This window comes from Thermobia domestica, chromosome 4 (genome assembly GCF_964235325.1).
Source record: "Thermobia domestica chromosome 4, izTheDome1.hap1.1, whole genome shotgun sequence".
Classification (NCBI taxonomy): domain Eukaryota; kingdom Metazoa; phylum Arthropoda; class Insecta; order Zygentoma; family Lepismatidae; genus Thermobia; species Thermobia domestica.
The window spans coordinates 324,445,924-324,463,087 of NC_137457.1; the positions used below are offsets into that span (position 1 = coordinate 324,445,924).

At 34.8% G+C, this 17,164-nt stretch overlaps 1 protein-coding gene across 2 annotated transcripts in view; it reads right to left on the bottom strand.

The window, feature by feature from the left end:
* Window positions 1-458: 458 nt before the first annotated feature.
* The window catches only part of LOC145684413 (uncharacterized), a 35,848-nt gene continuing 19,142 nt past the window's right edge, over window positions 459-17,164 (bottom strand). Inside the window, exon 3 of one of the 2 annotated variants that reach the window (XM_081756738.1) lies at window positions 459-597. In XM_081756738.1, the coding sequence (XP_081612864.1) occupies window positions 527-597 (71 nt within the window). In that variant the 3' untranslated portion in view covers window positions 459-526. Of the gene's footprint in view, window positions 607-17,164 lie in introns of both variants that reach the window. The other variant, XM_081756737.1, reaches the window with a different exon arrangement.

A 17,164-nucleotide genomic window follows, 5' to 3' on the forward strand; every position in this document is an offset into this window, starting at 1 on the left:
CAGTACAAATTTTACAGACATTAATATTCTTTCGTCATTTCAATTGTGGGCAAACGGCTGTTGAGTCAGTAGCTGCCAACCTCTGTATAAATGTGTCAAAAAGTAATGTAAAAATTATAACAGAAGTTTCATTACGATAATCTGGACACTTCCCAAGTGATACGCATGACACGAATTGTTTGGACTCTGAAGGTTGTGAGAGACTGTATCTGCTATACGTGGTTGAACCAAGAAAGAAAGTATGAAACTCATGAGGTTACCTTACGATAAAATGGATCGTCCCTAATTTAAATCTCCATATCCGATATGGTTTTTTCATAAACTGAACAATAAAATTAAAGTATTAAAATCTCCGGAGCGAGTTCTCTTCTGATCTTGTCTTCTTCAGTTCTTGCTGCTAGTAACTGTTCTTCATTCTGCTTCTCTCTTTTATGGTAACTTTGAAATTTGTTTGTTTGTGTGTGTGTGTGTGTCTGTTAAAATAGCTTTGGTTTCCTCGCCACCTAAAAGCGATTAATTACCACGATCACAGCAAGCATCCTTCTTGAATGTTCAGCGAATGTTTACTGCTCTTGTTCTTAAAAGACATTCTCTTCTCTATCCAGACTCCAAAGGGAACATGAAAAAAAATAATACAAAGTGAAACAAGAATAAAAAACACAAATTTTATTTAATAATACATACACAATTGTAGTACGTGACGACCATCATAGGGCCATGTAGTAATAATAGTATGTGCAATTTCTTTTGTCAGCAAGATAGATAAGCAGGAACACGCAAATTTACAGAATTGTATATACGTATCCTAAGAAACATTTCCAATATTAACTCATCGTAAGATACACGACGGCCAGAGACGTAGTCATATCCGTTTATGGATCGCTCAGTTGAATTATATGGTATGTAAAAAAACCGGATTTATTTTATTGTGCGCTTATCCTGTGGTTGTTCAATTGTCAGTGAGTGATTCAAAATACTATTCTTTTGGTAATATGATCTGAAGTATATGTATGTCAAATGTTTTATTATTCAGAACATTTGACTAAAATAACTTTCTATCGGGATAATGTAGAAGTTGGATGCTGTAGTATCGAAAATTTAGCATTAATGTTTTTCCTCGTGTACTAGTAACCTAGTTTCGAATTGATATACGTTAATATATTAAATATAATGAAACAACCTTAATTCTGCGTAATACCAGCATATCTCACAAAATTTCGTATTGATTATGCTTGGGAAGTGGGACAGTAGTTTTTCCAAATACGTTTCGCCACACTCACAAGGTCCTGCGAGAATACATGTAAATCGATGTTTCCACTGTGTATCCATGTTGAACACTAACTCTATGTTTCAAACGTGATGCATATTTAGAGTGATTGTTGAATATCAATGATTTCATTTTGTTTGAAAATTTTAGTTTGAGAACCTTTTACTTTGAATTTAAAATTTTTACTTTGAAAGATTTCATTTCATTTCTTGCACTCACTGTATTAAATATTATCGAATAAACGAAAAACCGTTAATTGGTTAAACGAATAGCTGAAAACCGTTCATTTATAAATCGAATAGTTGAAAACCGTGTAAACTTTCAGTTAACTCGGAACTTAAACACCGTCTTATTATTTTTGAAGAAACTTTTGGTTAAAATTGTTTGTTTGAAAGTTTAATTTTATTGTTCAAAAATTTTAGTTAATTTTCTTGTTTAAAAATTTTGGTTTGAAATCTTTTCCGTTTCAAAACCTTTGATTCCCAAGCATAGTTTGAAAAAGTTTCCTTTTAAAATTTTGTTAGAAACCCTTTTTGTTTGAAATTTTTCGTTTAAAAATCTTGTTGAATTTTTTTCTTTTAAATTTTATTTTTGATGCTTTTTTTAAAAAAATGTTTGATTACAATTTTTAATTGAAAATTTTCTTGTTTTGAAAATTTTTAATTACAATTTTTCATTTGAATTTTTTCTTTAAAGTTTTTAATTTCAATTTCTTTAGTTTAAAAATTTTATTTGATTTTTTTGTTTTGATATGCAGATAAAGCAGAAGAAAAAAATTATTATACTGTAGCAGAATGTGTTCTTGCTTTCCACGGAAAGTTGCAGGCAGAAATTACGATGTTATGTGACGCAGAAAGTGACCTTGATTCCCACGGTAATGTTGCAAGCTGAAAATACGATGGTATGTGGTTTGATTTTGTTCTCACGTAGTAGGATCAGGTAATGAAAAGTAGCAAATAAGCGGATGAGGACATCATGGACAGTACTTAGAGGGCACACGTGTGTGTGTGTGCTTGTGTAAATTATTACGTTACCAGCTGCTGTGAAGGAAGAAACATCGATTTAAAGATAGCATCGTCAATTATTTTATCTGCTAAGCTTAATACATCCTTGGTAACTTTTGCAAATATGTGTGATTTAGAGATTAGTGTGTCATATCGTATTGTAAACTGCGAAATAATTACAACGATATGCGGAAGGAAGGAGTATGTGTGACATTTGGAGAAGGGCAAAAAGTAATTTTACCATTACGTTGTACTGAAAAATTAGAAGCAGAGAATGGTGCGTCATCATCGTATTTGTAAAGTGAGGAGGTATTTTTAAGATACAAAGAAATGATTAATTTATATCTAGATATAACATGCACGATCGTGAATTGACTGAATTGGTATCTTCATGAGTGTATGGGACTTGTACAAACAAGATGACATTTTTCTTCCTCTTTCTCCCCTTGATGCGTACGCAGATATCTGTTCGCATAGTGACATCACTCTGTATCGATGATCTATTGAAGTAACATATCTATGAGTGCTCGTGCGACTATGGATTCTAAGAAAGAGTACTTATTAGACTTTGAATGTGGTTTTAATTTAATGAAAACCCACTTAACATGTATTGGATTGGATAATAACACATTTGAGTCAGTGATCCGTATTGATAGAGAACTTGTGTTTGCAGCGAAGTTAAATTTGGCAGAATGGGAGAAACTTGTACATTTGGCCGCGTTTTTTCGGACTATTTGAATTCTCAAATGGAAATTACAAGTGAAAATCTGTTGGACGAAATAATGCACTGGTGGTGCGAAAAGTATTGAGTGAAAAATTAGTAATGTTGGAAGAGAAAACACGAACTGTTCAAAAGGAACAGTTATGTGAACATTGACACTGAAAGATTAGTGTTGGAAATCAACGTATTTGGAAACAAATAAGCTCATAGAAGCAATTAAGGCAATTAGAAGCATTGACAGCGTACGAACACAACCATATTGGGGTAAATCGATACTAAACCTTTGGATGATATCGACGAGATGGGTTTCAGTTGATAAAGAAGAATAAAAAACGATTTTTCACTTATACTCAGCAGTGTAGTAAATTTAGTAAATATGATAAAAATGATACTGAAATTAAAATGTTCATATACAAAGAAAATTGTTTCTGTTTGTTTAATACACTTAAATGTAATAGAATTTTTCATGGTAATAAAACATCATCAAAGGGAATCAATACTTCCACAACCGAACACGTGGTCGTACTTTTTTTTGGCAATTTTTAGCCACAGACGGAAATAAGATGGACCACCCAAATTTATAGTAGTATTAATTAGATGTTATAATACCAAAGTTTTAAATTAGGCAATTTCCAAAATTTGAGGGGTTTTCATATGACCTCCTCAGTTTTCAAAGAGTACACCAAGGCTTATTTTAAAGCTCTCATTAAGTAATCTTCAAACTTATAATAAAAACCTAAGTATTTTCTTCTTAAACATGTATACTTTTGTACTTTTCCCAGAGGTGATAGTGTTAATTTCAAAGTCAATTTTCGCAGCTTTGTTTGCCCTTTGCGCAAATTAATATAGTTTATCGTATTTGTACTTTAATATATATTAGTTTTATTGGAATATCTGCTGGCAACATAATCTATCCGAAATAAGGTTCATCGTTTGGAAAAGGATTCATCATAAATGATTACCGAAATTCTAACCAACCACTAACAGTAAAAAATAATTATCAAAATTTGCACTTAATTTCAGCGTTGACACGAAACAAAAATATAAAAATCATCATTACTAGGGTACTTGCAAAATATCCTACAAACGAAAACGAAAATCGGACTAAAAATAAACTCCTTTTAGAGAAAAGAATGGGATAAAGACAATCTTAGAATTTGTTACTATTTTCAGTAACATGTCCAAATAAAATAACGCATTGTCTGCAGTAACATGTTCAACTCATACTTTTTAACTTTTCATTTAACTACATGAAAGGTATCACGGTAGTTCGTTCATTAGTAAAGGAGTCCCTTTTGTAAGGGTAACCTATGCTTCCTATTATGAGAAAGGAAAGATTGGTTACAAGAATCTAGGCAGCAGAAATGGCAAAGTTAGACAAAGAAGTAAACTGTCTTATGAGTTTATATTCTATGAACAAAAATTTTTTAAAAAGTATAAACATTTCAATATTTGAAGAAGTCAAATTAAAATTGTATAAAAGTTCATGAGCAGCATGTGTTACGGGAATTGTTAGATTCCTCAAGTGTTAATGAAGAATGTTGAGTGAGTAGAAATTAAAATATTGGAAGTAGTAATTACATGGGCGTTGAGAGTACTAATGGATGATCATATCTAGTAGAGGAAACAATACAAAAGGCTGGTCGATGAACGTTCTTAAAAAGACTGTCTTTTTTATCTTGAAATATGTAAGAAATCACTATTCGACATCTAAGATGAACATTACTTTGTGTGTGTGCCTGTCTGTTCCCAAATAATAGGGGCGTATTTAGAGGTGTCCGATGCCTTCTCCAAAACGTAAATTTTGTTTAGATTTTAAGCTTTAGGCGACAATTACGTATTTTATATATATATTTCGTGCCGCAAGCTATTTCCAGTTTTTTAAAAATATTCCCCTGCCAAATATCAGTCACTTTCGTGAAAAAGGTGCCATGTTGATAAAGTTGTGCTCTTTCATTAATGTTTGAGAAATATTTTTTAGGATAGAAAATAGGTTAACGGTTGGAAAGAAATTCAAAATTAATTTCCCTTTCACTTAAATGGCATAATTAACATTTAATACTAATTCCTAATATTTTTCTTTAGTTCGCGACTTGTATTATATAAGGAGAAAGATTTCATTTAAATAAAAAATAAACAAAAGTTATTTCTTTTAAAAATATCAAGATTCTTTACACCCTGATTGTAATTTTTATTGAGTGTTAAACATGTCACTTGTTCAAGTCACTTTTCATCAAGATTCCTCGTACTATTTGTACAAGTCAATTACAGTTTACAAGTTTTATAACAGGCACTGATTCGTCGTCGGTAATATATACATATTAAAAGTTACCACGCATAATTATTCCTATGCTAATAAGTTTTACATACAAATTAAACTACTCGTTCTTGAGTTCACAGTACATTTCACTCTTTTCCGTCAGTTTTGAATACCGTGTCTATAATAAAGAAAAGCGGAGTAATAATTAGCGAAGCAATTACGCAATTTCGAAGATAAATTACTTCATGCTAATATAGATGTTAACACATGAACTTGTTCTATATCAATAGATAACAGAATTCACGCAATATTTTATTGGAAACGAGTGTTTCGCTAGTAACTTTTATCATATTTGTGTGTGTCATGGGGAATGTTAGTGTCACTATTATTGTGGAATTTGTATCTGGCAACATTGTGAAAAGTTTAAAAACATCTGACTGTAATGATCTGTAGCAGTTCCGCAGGAGGTAGATAAAATGAGGGTCATTGTACGGGTAATATTTGTAATTTTAAAGATATTTAGTCAATTTGTATGGTTTTGGTCTCTTTTTGTAGAATTATATAGACTGTTACATTCTGGCACACCAGCGTGGGACGCGAGGAAAAAAAAAAGGAAAAATCATGGACAAATTAGTAAAGGCTAAGAAACCTGTGCAGATATCGTTTTAAAAGCCTTATAGTAGCTTAGTGACTGAATGTGAAAAGGACAGTGTAAATGTGGAAAGTGTCAAGTTATATTTTACGAAGTTGGAGAGACTTACAATCAAATTATCAACCTATGATGAAAATATACTTGAACTGTTGCTTAGCGACACAAGCAAACAAGTGAAGGAGGTTACATGGAAGAGTAAAACAATGTGGAAAGCTACCGGGAAATGTTCGACGAAGTGCTTTTAAAACATGAGAACATTATGAGAAAAGTAGCTGCTTCTATCAGTTCAGGTGGTCATACAGTTAAAAGCAAACTTAAATTACCGAAAACTGAAAATTTTCACTGAGGAAATAAGTGGGTGGATAAGTTTCTCGAGTCAATTTAAACGAATTCATAACGATAATGAAATAGAGAAAGAGAGCAAGTTCCAATACCTGCTACAAGCGATGAGCACCGGTAACAGAGCATGAGACGTAGTGAACAGTTATCCACCCACAGCCGATAATTACGATAAAGCTATAGAAAGTTTATTCGATCGTTTTGGCAGGAAAGAATTGTTGATAGAACACTACATGCGTGAACTATTAAGACTTGTTATACAGAATGTTTCGAACGACAAAAATAAGTTAAAATTGTTCTCCTAATATGATAAATTTGAGTCATATTTACGTGCGCTGGAATCAATAGGTATGACAAGTGAAATATATGCAGCTATGTTATTCTGTTTGGTAGAATCTTGTTTGCCTGATGAAATTTTCAGGGTTTGGTTAAGGCATACAGCAACTGCCAGTGTATGTACAGTAATGCAAATACGTATAATGACAAACTAAAACAGTAGTTACAGTTTCTGGGAAAAGAAGTGAAGTGAAAAGAAAGAATTGCATTAGCTCAAGAATAATTTAAAGTGAAACAAACCTCCGTGGTGAATTTTAAAAAGAATAAAAAAAAGGGTGCCTACTTAATAATATGTTTTCTGGGCAAAATCAGGTAAAAGAGTGCAAGCAGTGTGTCTTTGTGAGGCGTATCATTTGCCACAAAAGTGTGAAAAGGCCAAAAGTATGAAGTTGGAAGAGAAAAAGAAACTATTAATGAAGCAAAAGTGTGAAAAGGCCAAAATATGAATCTGAAAAAGAAGAAACTGTTAAGGCAACAAAAATGTTGTTTTCTGTGTTTGATACCTCAAAAACACACTGCCAAGAACTGTACGTTTAATGTTTCTTTTTTGTGTAAGGGAAAACATTCTTCGGTTTTGTGTTCGGTAAAATTAGAAAGCTAAACAAAACAACATTCAGAACAACGTAACGTAACACTAACGAATCAAAATGGTAAGGATGAGGTGGTGTCAAAACACAAAAGGAGTCCCTTAACAAATATAGTGTACTTGTAACTGATGTTAATGACACTTCTTGGTGTAGGGTGGAAGTTTTAGAGAAACTCGTGATTTGCGATGAGATACCTTCTCTTAAATGTTGACCATGTTTAAAAGAAAAGAGGAAGAGAAAAATTTGGCTATCTGATTTATATACTACTGAAGAAAACGAACAGTTAATCGGTACGGATATGGTTAATGAATTCTTAATAGTAGATATGTTCAAGTTAGTCAGGATTATTTACAGTTCGAATAGTGTTTGGGTGGACGATAATGGTTAAAATCCAAAAGATGTTATTGTATGTCTGCCAATGTTCTGGTCTCTTTATTGACTATCAGTGGCCGTATTGCGGATTTGTGGAAATTAGATACGTTAGGCGTCACTGACCCAATAGCTGTTAAAACTAAGAACGAAAACCATGAAGTAGTTTTAAGACATTTTGAAGAACCTTTGTGCGTGAATTCAGATGGTCGTTACGAGGTTAAATTGCCGTGGAAGGAAGAATCTATGATACGAAGTGACAACGAAATAGCTGAAAAGAGATTTATTTATTTAAGAAGAAGAACACAACAGGTTATTCTACCCAATTACAGTGTTCATATCAGAGTTACATAGAATATCTATAATATATTTGCGAAATCTATTCTGACTCATACTGTGTATATCCAGAACTTTTTTACATTTACTCAGTTTGTTGTAGACTGCACCCATCCTCCACGTTGGTGACTGTTTTGTTGCATTTGTTCGAGATTTCTTAAAATAAAAGAAATTTCCTTTGCTCACACGTATGTTTCCATTGGGTACCCTGAGATGAAAGGCAGACACCAAATCCTTACTATTTAATTTGTTATTTAATATTTTGTACAAGAATATCATGTCATTTAACACTCTTCTGTGATTGAGAGACATTGTGTTAAAATTTTCATTAAGAGAAGTACTATTTTCATATGTGGGGAAGATGCCTGTTCTCTTGTACACCAGAAAGCGCAGAAATTTATTTTGAACTCTTTCTATTCTAATAGAGTCTTTCTTCGTGTGGGGGTTCCATATAATAGACGCATATTCTAATTTTGATCTAACAAATGAAAAATATAATTTCAGTAAAACTTTCGACTTATTAAATTCCCTTCCCATTCTCAAAATAAATCCAAGTTTTTTGTTTGCGTCATTTACAATTTGATTTATGTGATGCTCAAACGATAGTTTGTTATCATATATTACACCCAAATCTTTGATAGTTTGTTCCCCCTTTAATTCTTTACCACCTATCTTATATTGAAATTTAACAACATTCCGTTTCTTAGTGAAGGACACGGTTTTGCATTTATCTGAATTTATGTTTAACAAGTTGCTCTTGCACCATTCATTTACTCTGTCTAGATCCTCCTGCAAACTGACACAGTCCTGTGCTGTTGTAATTCTCCTATATAATTTTAAATCATCTGCATAGAGTAGTTTATGTGATGTTTTAATACAATTAGGAAGGTCATTAATGAATATTATAAAAAGTAACGGCCCTAAATTAGATCCTTGTGGGACTCCAGAAAATTGAATATATTCAAATGATCTACAGGATTTATAAACCACATATTGTTTTCTGTGCATCAAATATGGCTTCATAAGAGCAATTAACTGATCAGAAAAGTTGAGAAATTTAAGTTTATTTACTAACAACGTGTGGTTTACCTTATCAAATGCTTTCGCAATATCTGTATAAACTACATCTATTTGATTATTACTCTCCAATGTATTCACTAGATGGTCAGTGAAGACAGCGAGATTTGTTACGGTGGATCTGCCAGGAACGAATCCATGTTGATAATCCGATATTACTGGTTTAATGTGATTTTCAATACGCTTATAAATTATGCTTTCAAATATCTTTGCAAATGAGTTTAGAATACAAACCGGCCTATAATTTTGAATTTCTTTACTGTCATTATTTTCAGGAATAGGGCAAACTTTTGTAAGTTTCCATTTTGCTGGAAACGTGCTGGTTTGGAGTATTAGGTTAAATAGCATGTGTAAAGTTAATAAGAAACTCTCTTCACAACCTTTTATTACTGTTAAGTTTGTAGCAAGAGGTGAGAAACTGTTGTAGCAAGAGGTGAAAAACTTGTCTGTGTAGTAGTCTGTGGTTTTAGTAGAGAATAAAGGAGGCAAAAAAAAATGCAACAGGTTTTGGAGGAAGATTAAACGGGTAGTTTAATTCTGTTCCTAACATTTTGGTGACCTCGAGACGTGATAGAAACTTGCAAGAAAGTACAAATTATTGTCTCAGTAATTTTGTGTGAATACAAAGAAAGAAAATATGGAATCCTTGGTACAAAAACGAAAAGTAGTACGGGCATCTTTCACCCGTGCACACAATGCCTTGTTAGTAGTGCTCAAAGAAGAACCTGTTTCAGAAAAATCTGTAAGGACAAAGTTCGCTACGTTAGAAAGATTATCTGGTGAACTAGAAGAGTTAACCGGGAAAGTGACTGAATTGATTTTGCAAGATTCTACGAAAACAGAGGAGGACTTTGAACAGGAATTCGGTAAGGCAGAAGAGTATAGAGAAAAGATGGATGCCGCTCGTATCGAGGTTGAAATGTTTTTTAGTGCACGTGCAGTGTCAAACAAAGGTAGTGAAGTGTCAGTGGTGTCTTCGCCTACTTCCAGGAGGAAGTTGAAGCTGCCAAAAATTGAACTAATAAAATATGGAGGTGAAGTTAAAAACTGGTTGAGTTTCTGGAGCCAGTTTAAAAGAATTCATGAGGATAGATTGATGGAAGAAGAAGACAAGTTCCAGTACTTGATCCAAGCCACGGTACAAGGATCCAGAGCTCGTGAAATAGTGGATAGTTTCCCGCCTACAGCAGAGAGTTATTCTAAGGTCATTGAATGTTTGAAAAATAGGTTTGGTAGGGAAGAGTTATTAATAGAATTTTATGTGAGGGAACTGCTTGGATTAGTCATTAAAAACGCTACAAGTACAAAGTGCAAGGTTGATACGTCACAGTTGTATGATAAACTTGAATCGTACTTGAGAGCACTAGAATCCATAGGAATGACTACTGATAAGTATGCTGCGATGTTATTTCCATTGGTTGAATCGTGCATACCAGAGGACATTTTAAGAGTGTGGTTGAGAAATGCTAGTGTCACAATAAGTAGCGAGGATGGGCAAGAAAGAACATATGGTGACAAGTTAAACCAGTTGTTGGCGTTCTTGAGAGCGGAAGTTGAAGGTGAGGAAAGAATATCACTTGCAAAAACGGGATTCAGGTTGATGGAAGCTTCCAATAAGAGGGATAAAAAGAAGAGAGAAGAGGAGCACGTTATGACCGCGAGTGAATTGTTTGTGGGTGAAAGAAATAAAAATTCTGTTAGTTGTATTTTTTGTGATAAGCATCACGAAAGTAAGGAATGTTTTCATGCTTCAAAGCTTTCTTTGAACAAGAAGCAAGAACTCGTAAAAAAGAGAAAAGCGTGTTTTGTTTGCTTAAAGGTTGGGCATTTTTCAAAAGCGTGCAAAGCAAAAGTGCAGTGTGTTATTTGTAAACAAAAACATTGGATGATTATGTGCGCGGAGTTACCGTCCGAACGTAAGGATACTAGCGAATAGGAAAAGGAGGAAGAGAAACCTAAAGCTACCCTGTCTAATCAGTGTTGCACACAAGATGTTGTGTTACAAACTTTACCTGTAGTGTTGGAAGCTAACGGTAAAAGGCGCGTTGTAAGGGCGCTCATTGATTCAGGTTCTCAGCGATCCTACATTTTGTCTAGTACTGCTAAAGAGATGTGTTACACACCAGTGAAAACTGAACAAGTAATACATGCGTTATTCGGAGGTGGTTCTTCGAAGAAAACAGAACATAAACGTTACAATATAATGTTGAAAAGTAAGGTAGGTAATGGTGCAGTTGAAATACAGGTTTTGGATCAAAGTGTTATTTGTAATCCCATACCAAAACTAAAACCAGGTCCTTGGCTTGAAGAGTTGAAGGCAAATAATATAATTGTCTCAGATATTGGTGTCGGTTCTCCAAAAATCGAAATATTGCTAGGTGCTGATGTTATGGGTAAACTTTATACCGGAACTTTGCATCACTTAGATTGTGGTCTAACTGCTATTCAAACTGTGCTAGGTTGGGTAGTAGTCTGAAAATTGGTCGAGCATATGAGTGAAAGTGTTCATTCTATGGTGACTCTTACTCTTTTGAATCAAAATACACGTTTAGCAGATTTGTGGAATTTAGAAGCCATAGGAATTTCTGACCCCTGTGAAACCTTGAGAAAAAGTGAAATAGACGCAGCGGTTTTAGATCATTTTGAAAAAACTGTAACTGTTAACGAAGAGGGAAGATATGAGACTTGTTTACCTTGGTTAGATGGCAACAGTGATATTCCCGATAACCGAGATCTATCGGAGAAGCGACTAAGAAAAGCAACTGAGAAATTAATAGCGGATGGAAAGTTTGATGAGTATAGCGCAATTTTTGAAGACTGGAAAAATGAAGAAATTATAGAAGTTCCAGAAGAAGAGTTAGGTAATCGAGGGCATTATTTACCTCATCGGGGAGTCTTTAAAGTAAATTCCACGACAAATGTTAGACCTGTTTTTGACGCTTCTTGTAAAGAAAAGGGATCTCGTTCCTTAAATGATTGTCTAGCAAAGGGGCCTAACATGTTGGAACTTATTCCTGCCATTCTCATGAATTTCAGAAAGAAAGGGATAGGTGTTGTTTCGGACATAAGAAGAGCTTTTTTACAAATCTCTATTAATCCAGCAGATCGCGATTACTTACGTTTTTTGTGGTGGCAAGATTATAATGAACAGGTGATTAAAGTGTTTCGACACCGCAGGGTGGTTTTTGGAGTCAACTGCAGTCCCTTTCTTTTGCATGCTGTGATAGACCACCACTTGAAACAATACAATTATCCTTATAGTAGTGTAACTGAAAAGCTTAAAACTTCCATGTATGTTGATAATTGTGTAACATCCGTCGATTCTGAAAATGAATTGAAAGAGTTTATTGAACAAGCAACGAATATTATGGCTGAAGGAAAATTTGAGTTAAGAGGGTGGGAGCATACTACGTTGTGTAAGGAAGAACAGAAATGTGTACCAATATCTGTTCTAGGTTTATTATGGGACAAGCAAGATGATGTTTTATTTTGTGACATAAACTTAAGTGAGAAACCTCCTGAACGAGTAACGAGAAGAGTTGTTTTGTCCTTTGCGCAACGAGTGTTTGATCCCATTGGTTTCAGTTGTCCTGTTACTCTTTTTCCAAAACTCTGGTTACAGGAAACGTGGAAAGAAAAGTTGAGTTGGGATACTGAATTACCGGAAGAAACAAGCAAACAGTTTCTTAAATGGTTAGAAGAACTTACTTTGTTAAGGACTGTGAAAATACCCAGGTGTGTTTCGTTTGTAGACATAGAATCTTCTAGTTTACACATATTCTGTGATTCATCTAAAATGTCCTATGCGGCAGTAGTGTTTTTGAGAACTGAGGTTAATGGCACTGTTTCAGTACAATTATTGCAAGCTAAATCGAGAATCGCGCCACTGAAGGGTATCACTATACCTAGATTAGAATTACTGGCATGTTTCATAGGAGCTCGTTTAGCGAATTTTGTGAAAACAGCAATGGGTTTTGAAAAGATCAAAGAATATTTTTGGACGGATTCATCTACAGCTTTGTGTTGGATACAGAGTGAAGGACCATGGGCAACATTTGTTAATAATAGAGTGAAGGAAATACGCAATTTAACAAATGTAGAAGATTGGCGTCATATTTCAGGGCAGCATAACCCGGCTGACCTGCCTTCACGAGGATGTTCAGTTAGTAAACTTTTAGAATCGCAATGGTGGGAGGGTCCCCAGTGGCTCAAGCAAGAAGAAACAGACTGGCCTCGATCTACTGTCATGACAAATAAAGAAGTAAGTGCTGAAAGAAAAAAGGGATTGGTGATGAGCATGTACGTTGAGAGTAAAGTAGATCCGTGGTACTGTAACTATTTTTCGAAGTATTCAAAGATAGTAAGAATGGTTGCTTGGATTATTCGATTCTGTAACAATGCAAAGAAATCAAATGAACGAGTTTGCGGAGAGCTGACAGCTATTGAGCTTAATTCAGCAGAACGAATTTTAATCAGGAACGTACAAGACGAAAGTTTTTCAAGTGACAGGAAGTCCGAATTGAAGTCTCTTGATATTTTCCAGGATAAGGAAGGTATTTACCGAGTAAAGACGAAGCTAACAGAACGTCAGGATGAAGAAGATTTTAAGTTCCCTATGATTCTACCTAGTAAGCATAAATTGGTGGAATTGCTGATTTTTGAGCAACATGTCAGTGTGAATCATGCTGGTGTAAGTGTAGTATTGACTTCTCTCAGAGAAAGATTTTGGATTCTCAAAGGTAGAAGAACGGTAAAAAGGGTTCTTGCTCAATGTGTTAGATGTAAACGACATGAAACAAAAGGGATTCAGTGCATTCCCGCTCCGCTACCTGAAGAGCGAATACGAGATGCTTCTCCATTTGAAGTGACCGGTGTTGATTTAAGTGGCCCTCTTATTTTGAAAGATGGTACAAAAGCTTGGATTATTCTATTTACGTGTGCTGTGATAAGAGCTGTCCACCTTGAACTCACCACATCTTTGTCCACTAAGAGTTTCCTGCTTGGATTTAGAAGGTTCATTGCTCGGCGAGGACGTCCGAAAATTGTGTTTAGTGATAATGGGACAAATTTCGCAGGCGCAAGTAATTTGCTCAATGAAGTGGACTGGAATGAAATACAAAGAGAAGCCTCAGTAAGAAGAATCGAATGGAAATTCAATCCGCCTACAGCGGCATGGTGGGGTGGTTTCTGGGAGAGACTTATACAGATTGTCAAAAGGCTTCTAAGGAGAGTATTGGGACGTGCATCTCTACAGTATGAGGAGTTACTGACCATTGTATGTGATTGTGAGGCTACAGTAAATTCAAGACCCCTGACCTATGTTTCTGATGATCCACATGATCCCATTCCTATTACACCTGCAATGTTCTTGCAAGATATTTCTAATGTAGGTGTACCAGATTTAGATAATCTGGATCGTTTCTTTTTTGACAAGAAATTTCGACATCAACAAAATTTAAGAGATATTTTAAGGAAACGCTTCCGGAATGAATATTTAAGCCAATTAATACAACGGCCTGGGAAGACAGATACTTACCAAAACATCAAGAAAGGTGATGTAGTTCTGTTGGAGCTAGAAGATAAGAAGAGAGTGGCTTGGCCCTTGGCTAAAGTCATTGACGTGTATCCTGGTAGAGACGGACTGCACAGAGTTGTTCGTTTGAAAACTTCATCAGGTGAGATGATTCGACCCATTCAACGTGTGTTTCCTTTGGAAGTAACTTCCGGTGAGGAACTACTTGCAGAGAAAGTTAAAGGGATTTCAAGTGTACTTAAAGTTGAAAAGACTGTAACCACAAGGAGTGGTAGGCAAGTGAAATTCCCTAAGAAATTTTTAGATTGAGACTGTACCTTATGTAATATATATATTTGTTTGATTAATGTATTAATCAAAGGTGGGAGGATGTTAAGTTTGTAGCAAGAGGTGAGAAACTGTTGTAGCAAGAGGTGAAAAACTTGTCTGTGTAGTAGTCTGTGGTTTTAGTAGAGAATAAAGGAGGCAAAAAAAAATGCAACAGGTTTTGGAGGAAGATTAAACGGGTAGTTTAATTCTGTTCCTAACAATTACATATGATGGTACGTCATCGATACCTATCGAACACTTTGATTTTAGTTTTCTGATTGCCATTCGAATCTCGTCCACTTCTATTACCGCTATTTGCAACATATCAATTTTTTCATATAATTTAACTAATGTCGAATCATCTGTTTCAACTAGCAGTTGTGTTCCGTCTGTATACACTGATTTAAAGTAGGTTGCAAATGCGTTTACTATATCTTTATCACATGCTAACTCTTTACCCTCATAACACAATACATTACTATTTAAATGTTTTGTTTTACTCTTAATAAAGTTCCAAAACGTAGATGGGTCCTCTTGTATTAAATATTCCGCTCCCTTAACGAAGTTTGTATATGCGGCTTGTATATCTTTCTTAATCCTTTTTCGAAGTTCATTAAATTGGCGTTTATGTAAATCTATATTTGACCGATAAACTGTAGGAAGAAGGAAAATACGAAGAGTATGATAACGTCTTTCGAAACTGGTAAGAAGAATCATAGAATAAGTACCAGAGGAGGAGTTGGATAATCGAAGTCACTATTTACCACATGTGTAGTAATAAAAGAGAATTCTACTGCCCCAATCAGACCAGTTTTTGATGTATCTTCGAAAACACGGGTGCATATTCATTGAATGACTGTTTAGTGAAGGGTCCAATCCTAATTGAAGAAATTCCGGCACTTACGCTTAGGGTTAGAGAGAAAAAGATCGGCATTGTATCGGACATTAAAGCTTTCCTGTAAATTTCAGTAAAAAAAAATGTGATTATTTAAGATTTGTTTGGTGGGAGAATTTTGACGAAAGGAAGTTTAAAACTTTTAGACATATCTGAGTTTCTTTGGTGTGAATTTCCGTTTCTCTTCGGAGCCGTGCTTAATTACCATTTAGAGAATGCTCCCCGTGAGTACGAAGAAATTAGATAGTAAACTGAATCAATTCCTTTATGTCGGAAATTGTGTCATTTTAGTAGACAATGGAGACGAAATATTGGATTGATTGAAAAATCAAAGACACTGCTGAGTGAAGGTAAATTCGACTTAAGAGGATGGGTAATAGTGATTCTTCTATAGGTAGTAATGATTTTTACACTCCAATTCTATATGTGTTATGGGACATATGTACAGACATTTTATTGTGTGATACAAAGAATTTAAACAGAGTAGAAGGACCAGTATCAAAACAAGTTATTTTATCTACTGCTCATAGATTATTTGACCCTCTAGGATTTCTGTCACCTGTGACGTTGATTCCAAAATTATGACTTCAAGAAAGCTGGAAACTAACTACTATTACGACACACCGTTTTTTTTTTCAGAAATTTCAAGGAAATTTGACGGGTGGTATAAATAATTAGCGATGTTGGCCGAAATAAAGATTCCTAGACAGTTTGCTCAAGATGTTACGAGAAGCTATTAGACGTTACATGTTGTTTGTGATTCTAATAAAAATGTATATGCATCTGTCTATTTCTTGAGAAGTGAATGCAATGAAGAAGTTAATGTTATAGTACTGGCCCCATCTGATCGAAGTTTGGACTTTGACCCCAACTTTTGTCACGTCATAGGTCAAAGGTCAATGATCTTGGGCCGGGGTCAATGACCTAGGAGTACTTACGACCACACCCTCTAGATTTTGGCAGGGGTATCTTGGCCCACCCCCTAAATTTTGGCAGAGTACATAGGACCACACCCTTAAATTTTGGAAATCGCCAAATATAAAAATTAGGTATAGTAGCCCAGGAACATAGTATGTGCCACCAGTTGTATTGGGGGTTTATGTCGTTCCCTTTCATGGGTAAAAAATTGCAAAATATTCAAATTTCGGAAGTTTTTGACCTAATATATCCTCTTTGATAAGGTGTTATTACCTTATATGGTTATATGGGCGTGTACAGGAGTTCATTACCTTTCATAAGACGGGTATATTAATGCACCCTTTGAAATTTTGGGGAGGGTACCTTGGCCCACCCCTTAATTTTTGCAAATTGTCCAATCTGAACACTTGGTATATGTATCACTATAAATTTGGGTGGTACACCTCGTTCCCTTTCATGGGTACAAAATTGCCAAAAATTCAAATTTCGGAGGTTTTGGCCCAATTTATCCCCTTGGATGAGGTCCTATTACCTTATATGGTTATCCGGTCACACATAGGG